Source organism: Odocoileus virginianus, chromosome 19, assembly GCF_023699985.2.
Source record: "Odocoileus virginianus isolate 20LAN1187 ecotype Illinois chromosome 19, Ovbor_1.2, whole genome shotgun sequence".
Lineage (NCBI taxonomy): Eukaryota > Metazoa > Chordata > Mammalia > Artiodactyla > Cervidae > Odocoileus > Odocoileus virginianus.
In genome coordinates, this window is record NC_069692.1 from 22,827,178 (window position 1) to 22,847,701 (window position 20,524).

General features: G+C 35.2%; 1 protein-coding gene across 3 annotated transcripts in view; it reads left to right on the plus strand.

Annotated features, from left to right (window-relative positions):
• Window positions 1–20,524, plus strand: part of REV3L (REV3 like, DNA directed polymerase zeta catalytic subunit) — a 176,210-nt gene that overhangs the window by 57,506 nt on the left and 98,180 nt on the right. For all 3 annotated transcript variants that reach the window (XM_020890382.2, XM_020890383.2, XM_070449944.1), the window contains 3 exons: window positions 5,573–5,762; window positions 11,106–11,180; window positions 14,577–14,737. In XM_020890382.2, the coding sequence (XP_020746041.2) occupies window positions 5,573–5,762; window positions 11,106–11,180; window positions 14,577–14,737 (426 nt within the window). The remainder of the gene's footprint in view (window positions 1–5,572; window positions 5,763–11,105; window positions 11,181–14,576; window positions 14,738–20,524) is intronic.

Here is a 20,524-nt window from a genome sequence, read left to right on the forward strand (position 1 = left end):
TCCTTCCTGCCTGTCTTTTACACAAATTGTATAATATTTAGAAAATATAAGCAACAAGAAAAAAAATGAAATCACCCATTATCTGATTTATTATATGTAGCTTCACAATTTAAATAAATCTGAATATCACCAGGAATAGATCTATCATAAGCATCTCTCTATGCTAGGAAATACATCAATACCATCTGTTACTGAGGTTAGCAAACTTTATACCACATAGTATATATTTGAAGCCTGAAGGGCTAGAAGGTCTTTGTCACAATTTTTCAACTCCTCCTATATTTGGAATAGACCATTCCAAATGGGTGTGGTGTATTCCAATAAAATTTTACTTACAAAAGCAGGTGGCAAGCAGGATTTGGTATGAGAGCCATAGATATTTTCTGTGATACATATAAACCATAATTGTTTAATCTCCTGTTTGAAGAAGTTTATTATCTTCACTTTTTACAATTATTCTACTATCTTAATATCTAAATCTTTATGTACATTCTTAACTTTTTTCCTTTGCATAGATCTTGGAAAAAATTTCTAGGGCTAAGAGTACATCCTTAAGACTTTTTTTCATGAGAATAGGTGATATAACACTTGCCTTCAAACTGTATTAGGAGTTTTGTTTGGTTCATTTTGTGGTTTTTGTGGGGCTAGGAAAAGAAAAATGGAGTGAAAAGATGGAGTGATGGAGGCAAAGAAAGACTGGGGGAAACATTGAATGATCGTAATATAAAACTTAAGAGATATTTCATGAAGAAAACATGAGAAATTTCATAAATACAAATTTTTCTGTTCACATAACCAAGGTTTTTTTTTTTTTTTTTGGATTGTTTGTTTCATAGCTCTGTAGAGTTTTGTTTAAAATTTTGTGTAGATTGAGATTTGGGAGATGGGGTTTACAAATTTCAAAATGAGCTTTTCTTAATCAGTCTCCTAAGATACTCTTAGGCCAGCATGATTTTGACTGTGATTACCAATCAGCTTGTTTTGAAGAAAAAACAAAAATGAAAAAAGAGGCCATTAAATTTTCCTGTTTGGTTGACAGGGAAGTCTAATCAGAACAGAGATTACTATCCATGGACAAAATCCTGCCTGTCCCCTGTTGTAAATGAAATTTTATTGGAACACAGCCACGGCCATTCACTTAAGTATTGTCTGTGGCTGCTTTCAGGCTACGACAACAGAGTTCCATAGTTATAGCAGAGACAGTGTAGCCCCTAAAGCCTAAAATATGTACTGTATGCCACTTAACAGAAAAAAAAATTTTTCAGACCCCAGAATAAGAGGAATGGCACATATTAGTCTTTCTATTGTTGAAAATGGATCTACAAAACCAGAAGTCATTTTGTTACAGATAGACTAACAGGATTTTAGAAGCACAGTTAATTCAGATCCCAAATCTGGGCTCTTAAAATATAGAAGAAAATGTGGGAAAACAATAACCGAAATGTTGGAATACAGAGGACTTAATGTTTAGTGAAGTTTTAAGTTCTGTGAGAGATCAGATTTAGAGCACCAAACACTGGCTGTTATAGAAGCACCTACCTTAGTTATAAAGTCCCTTCTTACATGGTTGGAAAATAGCCAATTCCACAAAGTTTTGCTATAGTGTCTTTAAAAGCAAGCACTTATGCCGTGTCAAGTTCAGTGGAAAATTTTTTGAAACCTGTTTACATAGGCTTATTCTTCCAATGGCAGTCTTTGTTCCTACTGAGTTTGTTGCCTTAATTCAGTTTCACATAACAATAATAGGGAGCATTCAGAAAGTAGGGATATTTTCTTTCTTTGGATCCACGTTACCTGGAAATAGCTAATATCCAGAATCCCAAATCATTTAGTAAGGTTTCGAAGCAGCATAGCTTTTGTTAATTTGAGAAAGACATTCTTAAGAGAATATTGTGTGGAACTCTTTGGAGTATGGGCTTCCTGGTGGCTCAGAGGTTAAAGCATCTGCCTGCAATGCAGGAGACCTGGGTTCGATCCCTGGGTCAGGAAGATCCCCTGGAGAAGGAAATGGCAACCCACTCCAGTATTCTTGCCTGGAGAATCCCATGGACAGAGGAGCCTGGTAGGCTACAGTCCACGGAGTCCCAAAGAGTTGGACATGACCGAGCAACTTCACTTTCATTTTTCAGAAATGCCTCAAGACTGAAATTGAATCTTCCTCTTAACTAGGCCACTGAGGAGATGTTGAAAAAACCTGAGTCTGTAGTACCAGCTACTTCGGCTTCTTTTATGAGGGAGAAGCCACTAATGCTCACTTCACTATTTTAGGGTGTTTCCTCACACATGAATCTAATCCTTAGGGGAGTGAGGGTAGACTAGTTTATCTGAGGGATTGTTCATCTATATGGTCCCACACATTTGTGTGGGATAGAGCTAATGGAAGGAAATAAATAAAAACAGTCTGTATCTTGTCAAGATCAAGCAATGCTATGTCAGAGCTACAAATTTTACAGTAATAAAAGACATACTGTTGCCAAAAAGACATTGACTCTCATTCATTTTCACACATTTCTCTTTGTTTTAACTTTTGCGTCTTATTTTATCTTGTTTCTGTGACACTCATTCTGTATTAGAGCTGTTACAGCTCTGCCAAGAATTCCTTATGCTCTTCAGGAGATTGTTCTTGAGAAAGGGTGGTGAGTAAGGCACTGAGCCATCCCTCGCTGCTGGAGAACTAGATGGAGGTACATCTGTTTTGATGTAGTGACTCCAGCTTTGAGTGGGACTTTGGATCCTTCAGGGTAGGAAAGTGCAGTAAGCTGGGGACTTTCTATGTCCTTCTGTAACCTTGGTGGTGGTGCCTTAGTTGTATCCAAGTCCCTCTGTTTTCATAGATATGTTTTTTCAGATATTCTGGGCTTTCACACCATTCCTTCTCCTTAAGCAACTATTCTGTTTTGCTGGAAGCTCTTGCATTCATTTAATAAAATGTCTATTAAACACATATGTTTTGTGCTGGATCCTGGGGATTTTATGATCGTTGAAACACAGCATCAGGTCCCAAAGAGTTTGCAGTCAGATGGGAGAGTCAGATAAAGAAACAGGTGCTAATAGTACAAAATAAAAACTGATGAATTAAGAATTAAGGAAGCCAGTATTAATTAAAAAAAAATATTGAACCAGAATGATTAAATGGAAAGAGCATTGGTTTTAGATTTTGTTGATCTGTTTTTGTTGTTGTTGTTGTTGTTGATCTGTTTTTAAATCCTGATTCAATTACCTAATAGGTATGTTATTTTACTAAAGTTAACCTTTGTGATACTTGCAAGGTTCTTCTAAGTTTTAGAAATAAATGCATGTAGAGCACTTGATGTCCAATGCCTGCTGAATAAATCATTTGTTTTTTTTTCTAAATCATACACCACAAATTTTTATAGTTCCAAAACCTATAAATAGATCATTTCTCTGGCCCCTACTCCACAAGAGATATGAAAAGAGGATATTTTAAATGTCTAAATGAACTTTGTAAACATCTTCCCTCTGAGGAAACTATTAGAAATGAAATCTTATTTCTTTTAAAATGTATCTAAATTTCCATTATTATGATATTGATTAAAATTAGTGTCTTAAGAGCTTAACAATATTATTTGTAAAATATGCTAGTAATCCTGTAACCATTGGTCTTAGATTTTATTTGTCAACTTAAAAAGGGAATACATTTCTGTCTCCTCACCTCCCTGCAGCACTCTGTGGTTTAGCATGCCAGTTACTTTTAACCAAACTGTGGTTTATATCCAGAAGTTGTAATGGTTATAACCTTTTTTCATGAGATGTTCAAAAAAACATTAAAATAGATCATCAGTAAATTGATAAATATATTTTTTAAGACTCATTCATTATTACAACTTGAATTTTTTCTATTTAAAGAATTAAAAGCTGCAATATTTAGAAAATAGTATCATGCTGCATGATGACTCAAGATAGCTAAGACTCTGTCTGCAATACTGGGAGATCCGGTTCAATCCCTGGGTCAGGAAGATCCCCTGGAGAAGGAAATGGCAACCCACTCCAGTATTCTTGCTTGGAAAATTCCATGGACAGAGAAGACTGGCAGGTTACAGTCCATGGAGCCGCAAAGAATGGGATACTACTGAGAGACTAACACTTTCACTTTCATTGTGTTGTATTTAGAATGAAATAGAATAAAGAATTCGCTTTTAAATGAAAGAGTTTTTTTTATTTCTTTGAAATTAACTAACATAAAGTTAGAAATTGAAATTGGTCTAACAGCAACACAATTTGCAGTTCTTTGAAAATGTCAAAGTTATTTAGCTCAAATCTGAATACTGCACTGAGGAGGGCATAGACCTTATTCCATTATGTGACCTTTGCAGTTTTGCTACACTTTATAACTATTCCAGATTTATTTGTTAATTCTGTTACAGCTGTCCCTTAAAAATAAGACAAACATATTATTCACTATAAAAAGTATAAATACAAGATATCAACAGAACATGAAACTCTTTTGTATGTATTTTATGTAAATCACTCTAAATTATAAATAGGAAATAGTGATCAAACAAAAACTTTTCTGAAGAAAGAAAAAGCCAGGAAACAAGAGTGGGATAAGAGGTGGGGGAGAAGCCTTAGGATAGTGTTGGCAGGGCAGTACAGTGTTAGCGACAGAATGAGAAAATGGGGTGTTCTTCCATCACTACTGTTTTCCTCTGTGTTTGTATTGGACAAATGGCACATGCCCAGGGGGAACAAGGGACAATGTTCTGAGGACAGAAACTGCTTTTATACAGTCCTGCCAGATTCATGAGAGTAATAGTGCATCTGCTTTTTGTTACTTAACCTTGTCATGGATACATTACTGTTTCTGTAGCACTTTCTTTAGTGGGTTCTCACTCCCATTACCTTCCTTATCATGGCTGTATGGGATTGTTTGTTGGCAGATCAGCACCGTTTACCCTTTCTGCACCTTTTTTTTTTCCTTTCTGCACCTTGCCTAATATGATGACTTCCTGGAAAGTGTGCATGCTTGTTTTTTTTTCCTCATTGTGTCTTCCCTGTCCCACTTCACCAAATGTGCAATTTAGGTATCCAGAAGTCCATTACAAACAATTGATCTGTAGGGATTGTCTTTTGTTTTTGTCTGTTTTGATTTTCTTTTCCTAACAGCAGAATTTCATTTTTGCTCTTCCCAACTACCCCTTCTCCATAGCAAAATTCCGCCCACTGGAATGTGAAGATATTAACTGATTTATTTAGTAAACTTTCAGTGAATTTTTGTAAGCTTCATAACACTGTGTTATGTGGTATTATAGGGCAGTTTGGTGAAGTACATAAAAGTAGTTAGATTGTGAAGATGAAGTGTTCCAACATATTTTCACCAAAACTACTATTTAAATCATACTCTAATGCTTATATTTATAAAATGCTTCCAAATGTTCTGTTGTGAGATATAGTCAATACAGGTGGCTTTAACTATGGGTTAGTTTCTTCCGCACTTCCCTCAGATAAGCTGGGCTGTCATTAGACCATTTAAATGACTTGTATTTTGAGCTTTGTAATGTTAAGGTTTTAAAATGCATCTCTAGTCTAAACTTTACAATGTGTTACATTTTAGGTCAGAAGACATGTCTTCATCTGCATGGCATCTTTCCTTACCTCTATGTGCCATATGATGGTTATGGACAGCAGCCAGAAAGCTATCTGTCTCAGATGGCATTCAGTATCGACAGAGCACTTAATGTGGCTTTAGGCAATCCATCTTCCACTGCTCAGCACGTGTTCAAGGTGTCATTAGTATCAGGAATGTAAGTATATGATAACATCTTTTTAAATTCCTATTTCTTTGTATTTATATTGTTATTCCAGTTAAAAGAAAATATATCCAATTCAGATATACTGTGTTCATTTTTCCCTTAATTCTACTCTAATGGAACTGGGATGAAAGTTCTTAGTATAACCTTTTAAAATCAATTTTTATTGCAGTGAAAGATAAATGGTTAACAGTGATTTTTGTTTTAACTTTTTCCATTTCTCTGCTTCCTAGAACTGTAGAAATTCATCATTTCTACATTAATGTAGAAATTTATGTAATTCATTCATCAACTACTTACTGAGCACTTTTTATGTGCCAGGCACCCTTCTAGGTGCTTGAGATATACTGGTGAACAAAACAAAGATCCTTGCCCCTGTGGAGGTTACATTGTAGTAATGCAAAACCAATGGGAAATAACCAGTGAATATAATATGAAATAAAATAACCAGTGAATATAATATGAAATAAATTTATTGACTTATTACGTGATACTTAGTGCTGTACAGTAAAATATGTAGAGCAAGATAAGAAGGATCATTAGTGTGGGTTAGAGAAGCAGACTGGTGGCAGTTTTATATAGGGTAATCAGGGAAGGTGTCATTGACATGGTAAATGACATTTGAGCAAAGACTTGAAGGTGGGGGATGGGAACAAAATGGAGACCAGGTGACTGGAGCAGAGGGAAAGGAGAGTGGACAAAATGAGATTAGCGAGAAACAAGAGGATGGAGATCATGCTGGCCAGTGGATCACCAGAATCAGTTTTATCTGATTTGACACCATGAGAATGCACTATCAGATCTCCAAATACAAGGAACATAATTGAACAATGGTCCCAGCTACTGCGCTGAAACCCATTTATCATCCCATGTAAGCTGAAGCCATTTTTCATAGGCTTCTCCCACCCAGTGGCTAAGCACAGTAAGAATACTAAGACAGGCCTGTTTGTGGGAGACACTTGGGGAGCCTTTCTGAACTTTCAGTAGACTCACATTGCAATAGAAGACACTTCCACTCATCTTCCCTCTCTCTCCCCTTCACTTAGATCAGACCTGTATCTAAGTCTGGTGGCTTTCCCACTCTCTCGTGAGGTCTGCCTCATATTCTTTCACAGGTGTTTCCACTAATTTCTTGCTTATTTAGACTTGAACTTCTTGAAGGACTTCAGACTTAACACGCTTGAGAACTTAGTAAAAATACATTCTTTGCTTTGATCCTAGACCTAATGAATCATATACTCTAGTTGTGGGGCTCAGAAATTTGTGAGTCTTTCTGCTGATTCTGATGCGTATTCAAGCTTGAGAACCATTGAAGTAGACTATTCTAAGGCCTTTGGTTTCTGTTCTGAGCTATTACGTGATTTTGAGCAGCCATGATCTGACTTTGAAAGGGTTACTTTAGCCTGCATAAAGAATAGATTGTAGGAGCACAAGAGTTGAATAGGGAGAACATTAGGACTCTGTTTCATTAATATGGGTGAGAAAATATGAATGCTTGAACAAGGGTAGTAGCAGGGGTGTGGTGAGAACTGGTCAGCTTCTAGATCTATTCTGAGAGTTGAATCCTCAAGATTTGCTCTCTGAATGAGGTTTGTGAGAAAAATCAAGGATGACTACGAAACTTTGAGTTGGTGCAGATAGAGCAGGTTGGCAGGAAAGTTTGGAGCTCATACTGGAACATAAGAGTTGAATGTATCTCTATGAAATCCATCTTAAATCTGTCTACTTCCACCTGAATCCAGGTTTTCCTGTGGACTACCAGTGTCCTTTTAATTGAATTTTCTTCTTCTGTTCTTATCTCACCCCAGAGCTACAGAAGTACTCTTCTTGTAATGTAAATTGGGTACTTTTAAAATCCTTGAGTGGCTTCATATTGTTTATAGAATAAAATTTAAGCTTCTAACCACAAGCCTATGTGATCTGACGCCTGCCTGATCTGACACCTATCGTCTGCCTAGCTTGGCACCTATCGTCTGCCTAGCTTGGCACCTGTTTCTGTCCCATCCAGAAACACTGGACTTCTTACAGTTTCTCTGATATACTGAGCTCTTGCCCACCTTTGTACTTGCAATTTGCTTGCCTCGAGTGCTCTACCCTTCTCCAGTACTTCAAATCCTTCTCCTCTCCAGAGAAGTTTTTTTACTTCCCTTCTTAAAATAGGTTGATGTTTTTGCTTTGTATCTTTAGCCCATTCTTTGTTTCCTTTTGTACTTAACTATTGTTCTTGTTGTAATCACTAAGTCATACCCTACTCTTTTGTGACCCCATGACTGTAGCCCTCCAGGCTTCTCTGCCCATGGGGTTTTCCAGGCAAGAACACTGGAGTGGGTTGCCATTTCTTTCTCCAGGGAGTACTTACTATAGTTTCCAGTTATTTTAATTTTTTGTTTATTAGTTCTTATGCTTTTCTCACACCAGCATGTAAGTTTCATGAGAGAAAAGACCATGTTTGTCTGTCCATCATTCTATCCTTTACACCTTGTATGGTGTTGAGCACTTAGTAGAGAAGGCTCAATAACTATTTGATAGAGTAAATGAATCAGGTGAAAGTTCACACCCATCCTATGATAGCAACAATTAGGTTAAAGATAATCATCAGCTTTATATTTTACATTTTTTATGTTTAATGATTTCTGAGGACTTTGCTATACATATTCTCATTTCAAAGTTGAATCTCCAAACAATCTAGTGGAACAAATAATGAGTCACCAACCTTTTTGTATTTTTGATGGGCATTTGTTAAAAGCATAGCCATATTTTTAAGAGCAGTTAATAGAAATCTAGAAACCTGGAGGCAAAGATGAGCTATTTAGTCTAATTTATGACTGCCTCTCTCTTTTTTCTCCTGTTCTGATGTTTTGTTTATTTTCTTTATATAGGTCCCCTTCCCGCTTACCATGCATTGTAGCTTCTGTGAGTCCTTTACTCCTTCAATATTGCGTACTTACTTAAGGTAGACAAAGTTGCATATAGCTGTCTAATTAAAATTTGTACAAACTTAATTCCAGTCTTCCTAGACTGTGCATTATCCTGAAGCTAGGTTAAGAGAGAGGAAGGACCATGACCTTAGGCTCATTTCAGGGGTTCCCTGCCACTTAACTACCATGATTCTAGAAAATAGTCTATAAAAAGATTCTTAGTCTGTCTAAATTAATTGTTTTAAACTATCATTTTCCTTCTCATTATTATATTAAAAAACTAACTCCAATTATCAGCTACAACTTTTAAAGTATAAACATATCTACCTTAGACTTAAGTATAAACATATTTACCTTAGACTCTGCTCCATTCTACTTTCTTTCTTCCAGAGAGTCTCCCTGTTGAGAAATTCTTTCGGCAAAATCAAGTAGAGTCAACAGTAGCAAGTAAGGATTGCAGTAGGAAGTAAGGATTCCAGGTTAAATTATACAGAGACTCTCTTGGCTAGAAGAAGCTAAACTCTCTTGAGTTGATAGAATATCCAGGCTATATTTTGAGGCAGAATACATAGAAAAGCAGAATCCTAGATTTACAAAGAATTGTAGAAATTTGATAGCCTTGTATTCAGCTTTTTAAATTTATAAGATTCTAACTGTAAAAACCTAAAAATCTTTAGCAAAAACAAGGATAACATGGATCACACCAGTGCAGATTTAACTCTTCATTTCTATTTATCTGGCTAAAAGTGTACCTAACCCCTGTATCTTTAGACAAAGAGCTATGTTTATGTGTATGAAAAATACCAAAGCAGGAGGAATAAAGAGTTGAATTTTGCTAGTGAAAGAGAATGAGATCATTCATGTATCTTTCACTCTTCATGGCAACAAAAATGGGGTGAACAGCATCAAACTGGACAGGAAATGGTGGTATTATTATTATTTCTTTTTTTTTGAAGAGGGGGTAAAGGGTCAGGGATAGGGAATGAGGGTCAGTGCAGCCCTTTCAGAGGAGGTGAGTTTAAGCAGAGGCCTGACTGCAGATTGAAAGTAAGCCTTGCAGTGGTTCAGGGCAGAACTTACTTTACAGACAGAGGAAGTGGCAAGTTACTTGAAAGTGGATCAAGTTAGAGGGGGTTGAAATGTTTGGAATGTTTGGAGGAAAAAGAGTGAGTGGGTATGAGGTAAGATTGGAGTGAGTGGCAAGAATGAGACAAAGACCTTTTAAGACTTTTTCTTTTTAATAGAAATTCCTTTACAGAAAACATACAGATGATTTTGACCTAAAGGCTTAGAATAGCTTATTTTTTTAAAGTTATTTAAATATGCCTCAAATGAATGTGTTGCCAACTTACTTCTATACTTGAGGGCTACTACACTATCAGACATGACAGAGAGAAAATGGTATTCTAATGAGGGTAAGTTCTATCTAGTGCCCATCATAAGGGGAAAATACATATTTTTCTTTTAATGAAAAGAAACTAAGTTTATCCACCTAAAGATTTAACCAACTACTTATTTATAGACAAACTCTAGACAAATACTTTTTATTTTGCCTATAAATTCAGACCTATTTACATATTGTTTCTGATTATATAATCTTTGAAAATGGTAGTCTGTTTATTAGAGCTTCAGATCTTCCTGAAATAATATAACATGATAACTTATTCCTTCTTGCATTGAGGACTTGTTTCTCCTTCTATCATACAGATTTTTGCTTCTCTCTTTCCCTATTGCAGCTGACTGATACCCTGAATTGAACCCAGCCTCAATATAATTAGGTTATTAGTAAGGCCATGATCTTTTCAATCTCTTAAATTGTGTCTGCACAATTTTCACAGTTTCATTTGATTTGGGTGTGTGTTTTATACACACACATATGTACGTATGTATAATAGGTAAGTTGTCTCTCCTTAGTGAAGTTGTAAAATTAATTTTGATGTTCAAATTAATAATAGAGACAAATAAGGAGAAGAGATACAAATGCAATTTGTATCCTTTGTCAGTTAAAGAATTTTGTTGATAAAGAGCTTTAGTTTCTGACAGAAAAAAATGGGGGAAAGTGTCAGAAGGAAGGTCTCTGTTTCACATGCATGGCCTGAGTAGAGCCACTTTTTAATGGAGCCATGATGGTTGAAATTAAAGTATAAATAGTTTGCTACTCCTTTTTATCCCCAGGTTTTTTAAAGTGGTATTTTTAAACTTTTTAAAAGAAGTAACAAGATTTCGTGTGTTATGAAATATGACATTGTGGTAGGTTTAATTGAAAAGTCTTGGAGGTTTTTTGTTTTGTTTTTTGGGGGGAGGTGGTTGATAATGTTCAATATGAGTAATTAGGCCAGCCAAGTCCAATTAGGGCAATAAGTTGCTTTATTTCCTCTCTGATGAAAATAAATTGAAGTATCTATTTCTTGTATTTCAGGCCTTTTTATGGTTATCATGAGAAGGAAAGACACTTTATGAAGATTTATCTTTACAATCCTGCAATGGTGAAAAGGTAAAAAGATAAGTGAAATAAAAATATGAACAACTATCACTTAAATATTTTAAAAATAAAAAGAAAATCTAGAAGAAAGGCCTGTATAGTTTGTAGCATTATTAAAGAGTCCAAATTACGTACATATATGTGTAAAGAGAGAGAGATCCATAGCTTGGACTCGAGGAAGGATATTTTAAGGGTAAGGGACCTTGTTTTATACCCCTTAACTGATTCTTTTCTGCCTTAAATTTAGAGAATTTGTAGAAGTTGGTAAAGGGATGATTGACTGCCTTGTATAATCCTAGTACCTTGCTAGCCAGACCATATGTTTAATACCAAGAGAAATTTGTTCTTTAGTTTCAAAGCAAGGAGAAATGTGTGAGAGTGAGGCCATTGTGGGAGAGCTTTCTACTGTGAAAGCTTTCTACTTAACCCCTTTTCAGTACTTTTTTTTTCCTGATGAGATAGGTGATGATAATAACATTTTTCCATATTGTTTAATGAAATATATTACCATTTAGAAGATTTATATAACTTAGTGAATGTATATTTTCCAAATGATGAGGGCAAGACATTAGAAAATTATGCATGGGTAAAAATAAAGTGTTAGGTAGACCAGTAGATTTTAATGTAACAGAGTACAAAAAGTTCATTGATAATGGTTTCCACGTTGTTGCTAAACTTTAAGAAACCACCATCCCCGTTGCATGTCCATGTAATAATAACAAAGATCAACATTTACCTGAAAAGGCTGTTCAGGTACTTTTCCTGTTTTCAATTATGATCTGTGTAAGGCTGGTTTTTGTTTATATGTTTCAATGAAACAGTATTTCAGAATAGATTGAGCTGAAGCAGACATGAGAATCCAGCTGTCTTCTATTAAAACAGATTTGCAAAGATGTGAAATAATTCCTTTTTCTCACTAAATTGTTTTTGTTTTGAAAAATACAGATTTTTAAAATAAAACAATGTTATTTATGTTAACGTATCTTGGGTTTATTGTTATTTTAAAATTAGTAAATGAGTCTCTTAAAATTTTCTGTTTTAACTTGATTTGGTAAATATCAATAGATACAAACCACATAAACAAAAGCTTTTTGATGCTAGAAGTAATTTTTAAGAATGAAAAGGAGTCCTAGGGCTAAAAAACTTGAGAACCATTGGAATAAAGCACTCTTAAATTTCTGTCAGAGTTTCTTAGAATCTATTCACAGCTGTTCTCTACTTCTCACTGCCTATTAGGGCAGAAGAGATTTACCCCTACCTTTTAAAGCTCACGATCCACTCCCTTTGACCCTTTCCTTTGATCTATCAGTTATCCTCTCTCCCTTCCACACCATTTAGACAATAATAAGAGTTCATTTTACACATGCACACATTCACAGTCAGAGTCGTTCATACTCCCGGCTGCTCTCCTGGAGGCATTTAGCTGTATTTTGTGTGTCCAGTATCTTACCTCCCGTTTGGTGTTTAACTTAGCTCCAGTTCTGCTCTCCAGTTCAGCCATTCCACTCAAATTGCCTCCCTTAATTAACGACCCCCGTCTTGTTAAATCCAGTTAACACCTCTTACCTTTTGACCTCACGTCCATCAGTGCTTACACTACCTTAAAATAAGGTTGCTTTGATGTAAACGTTTTTCTAGTTTTCCTCATACCTGTCTGGTCATTCATATTTATATCATTTTGTTGGTTCCTCTTTTAACATAATATGTGGTTGGTCCTTGGACTTTTGTCTTAGGCATTTATCTTTTTCTCTATATATGTTCCCCTCACTTTACAGTCTTATATACTGACATGGTTTTTGTTTTAATCTAGATGCATTTGGCTTCCAAATGTATATCAATAGCTTAAATTTTCCTTCAGAGCTCCTGATCAGTGTATAAGACCATCTACTGGATAAATAGAATAGCACTATAGTTAAGAGGGCTTAAGTCAGAAAAAATTGGAGTTGAATTTTAGCTCTTCCACTTTTTATTTGTGTGTCTTTGGGTAAGTTTTTGATCTAAGACTCAACTTCCTTGTTTATAAAATGGAGATAATAGTAGTTACCATAATTTTGTAATATTAGTTGAGATTAAGCATTTAGAGCACCTAAGTTTAGACAATTGTGCCTAATACACAGTGCCTCAAAATATGTTTGCTGTCTCTCATCTATTAATAAAATATCCTTAACCTCATCTTTATTACTCATTTCTAATATTTTCATAGAAATCTACCTGAACATTCCAGTATACCTCCGGTTTGTCTAAAACCATTCAACTCTAGTTTGTTTAAAACCAAATTTGTCTTTATTCCTTCTCCAAATAAAAATCCACAAATAAACCTATTTTCTTCCAATCTGTTCTGTTTCAATAAATGCAGCACCACCAACTTGCTGCTTAACCTAGGTATTATCCTCAACTTATATTCTATCTCACCCTCCACATCTAATTAGTCATCAAGGCCTGACCATTTTATTCCTCTTATGCTTCCTGAATCACTACATTTCCTTGATCCTTGTTAAAGCCACCATCATCTTCCTTTTTTCACAGTACCTTCTCACTTTCTGTCTCTAGTATTTTGCTTTCTTTAGCTAACCTGGTCATTTCAATTTTCCTGCTCTCTTCACTTGACAGGCAAATTCTACTACCTCTTCAAATATGTTAGTAGGCTTTGCGTGATCTGACTTCTCATTCCCTCTCTACTCTCCCACCACCACCATAGCCTCTGTCACTAAGCCTCACTCAGTGGTTTTAGTTCCTGAATAACCATGTTTTCTTGTGACCCTTTACATGTGCAGTTTTATTTGGATGAAATGGTCCTTCTCATCTGAGAAAAAGTATTTCTAGTTCATTGTTCTGCTTAGAGACTTCTCTCCAAGAAGGCTATGCAGAAACTGCAGTCTGTTTATTGTCCCTTCTAGATGTTTTGTATACTTCCCCTGCATAGTACTTTGTTATTTATAATTGCCTATTGTTTGTACCCCCCAATATATGAAGGACAAATTACTCAGAGAAGAAAAATACCAAAAGTGGTAACATCTCTGTGGGGTGGCTTGAGTCATTTGTCCTCTTTTTAGAATTATTGTATAATCTTTTCAAAATTTTTTCTGGATTTTTAAAAGAAAAATATATCTTAAAAGACTTTTTTCGGTCATGTTAGCTTTTTCAGTATGGTTAGCATTAAATTGGTTTTAGAAGTCAAAATGTTCTTCATTTAAGACATTCTTTCTCATTTTCTTTCAGAGCTTACAGCTTACTTTAAAACTTGATTTAAACTTTCAGTTGCCAAAAAAAATAAATTTTGAGTAAAATTGAAATGAAAATTTTGTGTGGTAGAGTAATATGTTTTGTTCTCTGTATTTGTATAACCATTATTTCACTTAACATTTTGGGAAACATAATTTTATGGTATAACTTTTTTTTCTAATTTAGGATATGTGAACTTTTGCAAAGTGGAGCCATAATGAATAAATTTTATCAGCCTCATGAAGCGCATATTCCCTACCTCCTGCAGCTCTTCATTGACTACAATCTGTATGGAATGAATTTAATAAATCTGGCTGCTGTCAAGTTCCGAAAAGCAAGGAGGAAAAGTAAGGTTAATTTCACGAGTTCAAATTAAAGCTTTGAAACAAGTACTGTGTAAATTGATGACTTATAAAATAATGTGTACTTAAAAGTTAAGTGCTGAGTGGATAAGGAATAGAAAGAAATATGCAAAAATATCTTAGACTTTATCCGTAAAAGAATCTCAATTTTTTTTGGTAACACCTTTATTCTTTATAATTCTCTTGTTTAAAATGGATGGCTCTGGTTTTTAATATATTCAAAGTTGTGCATCCATCACCACAGTCAAATTTAGAACATTTTTCAGCACCTCTAAAGGAAGCCCTTATAGTCTTTAGCAATCTCCCACAGTCCTCCCATGCCTTCACCTCTTAGCAACAGTTAATCTCCCTTCTGTCTCTATATCTGCACATTCTGCACATCTCATTTAAATGGAATCATATGTTGGTTTCACTTAGCCTGATGTTTTCAGGGTTCATCCATGTCATAGCATGTATCAGTATTTCATTCCTTTTTACGGCAAGCTAATGCTCTGTTGTGTGAATATACTACATTGTTTACTGATTCATCAATGACAGACGTCTGGGTTTCCTTCTTTTGGCTATTATGAACAATGCTGCTATGAACATTCATGTACAAATATTCATATAGCCATATGTTTTCATTTCTCTTGGGCATATACCTAGGAATAGAATTTCTGGTTAAAATAGTCTAGCATCTTTTGCATTTTATTCTGGCTGGATTCCTTCTCTTCTACTTAAGATAAAGTAAAACCAGCATTTTTCCTGCAATTCTGTTGTCCTTTCTGTTATGTTTTTTTTTTTCTTTTCTGTCATTGCCAAACTTCTAAAACCAAAAGTTCGCATTTTTTTCTCTTGTTGTTTACCAGCTGTTCTTTTTTGGCTTAACTCCTTGCACTTCTTCTGCCATACCCAAGCTGTGCTCTGAAAAATAACCAGGGAGGATTGTTTCCCTCAGAATGATGGGTTAGGTTAATAGGATCAACCTTCTCACAAAAACCAATTTAAGAGCTAGGTAAGGTTTTTTTGTTTTTGTTTGTTTGTTTGTTTATCTTAAATGTATCACAAAGATTGTAAACAGTAAAAAAGTACTGGCCAAAAAAGGAACTAGAGTGCTGAAAACAGCCTTTGCCCTGAGGGGTTTTGCTAATCCTGGCTGCCTCCATTGAGACAGCCTTACTAGGTGAGGGAACTAGAAACAGCAATTCAGGACCTGCTGGACAGGTTGGAATCCTCCACAGAAGGAGGTAGGGTTTCAAAAGAGATATGCTCAAAGTAGGAAGTAGAACCACTTTGAGACATTTCAGCCCAGTTTGAGTCTCCTGGGACTAAAAAAGACTGCCAAATCTAGAACTTTGCCTTAGGTGGTGGAATCATTGGATATCCATAAATAACAATAAGAGCCCAGGACTTCCCTGGCAGTACAGTGACTAGGAATCCACCTTCCGGCGCAGGGAACACAGGTTTTATCCCTGGCCCAGGAAGATTCTACATACCATGGAGCAGCTAGGCCTGCGAGTCACAGCTGCTGAAGCCCACACGCCCTAGGGCCTGTGCTCTGCAACAAGAGAAGCCACTGCAATGAGAAGCCCATGCACCACAATGAAGAGTAGCCCTAACTCACTGCAACTAGAGAAAGCTGGCACAGCAAAGAAGACCCAAGGCAACCAAAAGGAAATAAAAAACCAGACGAACAGATAATAAAAAAATAACAATAAAAGAGCTCAGACACATTCCACACCCTGTGTAAAAATTAACTCAAAATGGATCACAGACTTAAATGTAAAATTACCAGACTTCTAGAAAAAAACAATGAGAAAATCTGCCTAACAAGTTGATTTTGTCAAAGTTAAAAACTTTTCTATAAAAAGTAATATTAGAAAAATGAAAAGGTAAGTCACAGACTGGAAGAGAATATTTTCAAATTATACATCTGATAAAATACTTATATCTAGAATATATAAAGCATTAATCACTCAGTCGTGTCCAGCTCTGCAACCCCATGGACCGTAACCCACAGGGCTTCTCTGTCCCTGGGATTCTCCAGGCACGAATACTGGAGTGGGTTGACATTTCCTTCTCTAAAAATATATAAAGAACTCTTAAAACTCAGTAATAGGAAAGTAAACAGCCCCATTAAAAATGGCCAAAAGACGTGAACAGAAATTTCAACAAAGAGGATACAAGGATGGCAAATGTAGGAAAAGATGATTCTCAACATTCTATATCATTAAGGGAAATACATATTAAAACCACAGAGGACTACCATTACACATTATTAGAACGGGTAATATCCAAAAAACTAGCAGTAAACAAATGCTGGTAAGAATGGGAACCTCAGCTCTCACTCATTGCTTGTGGGAAGGCAAAATAGTGCCTTTGGAAGACAGTTTGCCCGTTTCTTGTAATGTAAAATACAGACTTACTATAGGACCGAGCAATTAACACTTCTGTATGTTTCCCCAGTGATTTAAAACTTAAGTCCACCCAAATGTCATGTGGCTGCCTGGATGGGAGGGGAGCTGGGGAGAGAATGGATACATGTATATGTATGGCTGAGTCCCTTCAGTGTTCACCTGAAACTGTCACAACATTGTTTGTCAACTGGCTATACCCCAATGCAGAGAAGAAAACAACTTATGTCCACCCAAAAACTGTATGCAGATGTTTATAATGGTTTTATTTCATAATTGCTAAAAATCTAAAGTAACCAAGATGTCCACTCAGTCAGGGCCGTGGATAAACAGTTATATACCAATACAGTGGAATACTGTTTATCAGTGAAACACATCATGATATTGATTCCTACAGCATTGATGAAAGTTGAATTCATTTACTAAGTGAAAGCCAGACCTGAAAGACTACAAGTTGTATGTGCGTATGTGTTAGTCACTTAGTTGTGTCTGACTCTTTGTGACTTTATGGACTGTAGCCCACCAGGCTCCTCTGTGCATGAAATTCTCCAGGCAAGAATACTGGAATGGGTTGCCGCTACCTTCTCCAGGGGATCTTCCTGACCCAGGGATCAAACCTGGGTCTCCTCCATTGCAGACAGCTTTTACCATCTGAGCAACCAGGGACATATACAAATTGTATGATTTTATTCATGTAACATTCTGGTAAAGGTGAAACTACAGAAATGGAAAATATATTAGTGGTTGCCAAGAATTGGAGAAGAGTAGAATATTGATTACAAAACAAATATATAGGGGAACTTTTTGGATGAATTATTCTGCATGTTACTTGCATGGTGGTATGATTTTCTACAGTCATCAAATCCGTAAAAATATACCCTCACCAAGTATTGATGGTCAACAGCCCCAGTCATTGGATATAGTGTTATTTGGATATCATGTCCCCTCTTTTATGATGTGATCATCTTGGTATTCTTCATAAAAATACCTCTTTGCAGTATTCTTCACGAAAACTCATAATGACAATCTAGTCATAAGAAAAACATTGACAAACCTGGATTGGAGGACATTCTGTAGGTTACCTAACCAGTAATCGTGACTGTTGAGGTCATGGAAAATGAGGAAAGACTGAGAAATAGAGCAGAGGAGACTAGGAACACATGATAACTAACTGCAGTGAGGTATCCTACTTTAGATCCCTGAAACAGAAAATGGACAGTAGTGGGTAAACTGGTGAAATTTAAATAAAGTGCGTAGTAGTTAATAGGAATGTACCTGTATCAGTTTCTTTGACAGATGTACTGTGGTAACATAAAATGTTAACAGTGGGAAGGATGTGATAAGCAGCATTCAGAAACCATACTATCCTTGTAACGTTTCTGTATCTAAAATTCTTCCAAAGTAAAAAGGTTATTGGGGGAACAACAGGTTGGTTTTCAGTGTCAAATATAGCTAGGAGTACAAGAAGGATTGAGGAATGGAAAATGTTTTAGAGAATGTGCAGGAGGTATTTATAGGAAAAGGATGTCCTTTTTACAAAAGTTTGTTTGAAAAGGCATGAGAAGAGTCTTAATTAGCAAATATATATAAGCCATTTACTTTAGTTATAAAAGTTAAATGAGTATTGGAAGGTACAACTGGAAGGCAGAAATTTATGAAATTTCTTTGGGGAAAATTAAAAGAAATTTCAAGTATGATGAAATAAAATTTGTGTTTTAATTTATCATTACCAAATAAACTTTCAGGTTTTGTTTTGTTAAAAAAAAATAGATTAAAGATTATACTGAAATGGAAAGAGTAGGTGACTTATTTTTTGTATTACATTTTATCATGTTATCTCAGATATATAATTAAATGAACAGTAAACTTCTTATTATAAATATATATGCATAACTTAATATTTTAGTCTTGTAAAACAAGATAATGTAGTCTATAATGTAGTCTTTTGAAAGTAAATTTAAAAGTGAAAAATATTTAGAAATTTTAGTATTATGTATATGCATATACCATTTTGTGTTAGTATTTAGTTATATACTCAGTTGTCAAAGGAAATGGAAATATTATTAAAGTGAAGTATATAGAAGTACTTACTTAGAGTAAATATTTTTTAGATCAGAGGCATTTTTTACTATTCTCCATAGTGACTTTATATAACATTTTTAACATCCAGAGTTGAAAAGAATGACAAATATATTTATAAAATAAAATAATACAAAAAATGGAGATAAAGTGTGAATTTTAATACTGTGATAGGTAACTTGGTAATTAGTAAACATGTAGATTATTCATTCATGTAAATTTATTAGAAAATAATTGTTTTATAATTTACAACTTAAAAAGTATTTCGTATAAATATTCTTGTCACATAACTCCAAGGCCTTCAAAAACTTCTGAAGGTAGATAGAACCACTTACATGGTTTGATACATGTTTTGTTAAAGTAGCAAAGATGGTAAGTCTAATTAATTACATAATTTTGTGATCAAGCTCGCCAAATAAGTATTAAATTTAGTTGAAGAGGTTTGCAAATTTAGTGTCTTTCTTACACATTATTGTTAATCAGATATCCTCCAATATAAAATGAGAAGTTAAAAAAATGCTTTATGTTGGGATTCTTTCTTTGGCACTCATTCAAGCTTTGTTTATCTGAAAATTTAAATTCCTCTTAAGAGATCTCAAAAAGATTGCTAACATTTAGAGACCATTTCCAAAGCATGGCCCCTGGATTCTGTTTATGCATCTGGGATAACTAAGCAAAAGTGTAGTTCTCTCCAGCTACTGGTCAAATTGTATTCGCATTTGCCCCAGCTTTCCACTCGGTGTTACTGCCATTACTTTTGGAATGCATTGTGTTGTTTTCTAATTCAAGGATTAGTATTTAAGTATGTTTTGAATTTTATCTGGAATCTGGTTTCCACTAGAATTTTAGTTGAGGCTCATATAGAATACCCTAGGAATTTAGATCAAAGTCTACAAAAATTCTTAGTTTTTTTTTTTAATGAAGTTTTAAGCACACCTATCGCTATAGTGTGTTTAAATGTATCATACTTTTTTTTCATTTATTTTTATTAGTTGGAGGCTAATTACTTTACATTATTGTAGTGGGTTTTGTCATACATTGACATGAATCAGCCATGGATTTACATGTATTCCTCATCCTGATCCCCCCTCCCACCTCCCTCTCTACCCAATCCCTCTGAGTCTTCCCAGTTGCACCAGGCCCGAGCACTTGTCTCATGCATCCAACCTGGGCTAATGATCTGTTTCACTATAGATAATATACATGTTTCAATGCTGTTCTCTCGAAAGATCCCACCGTTGCCTTCTCCCACAGTAATGTATCATACTTATATTCTAGTATGAAAGTATTAAAAATAAAA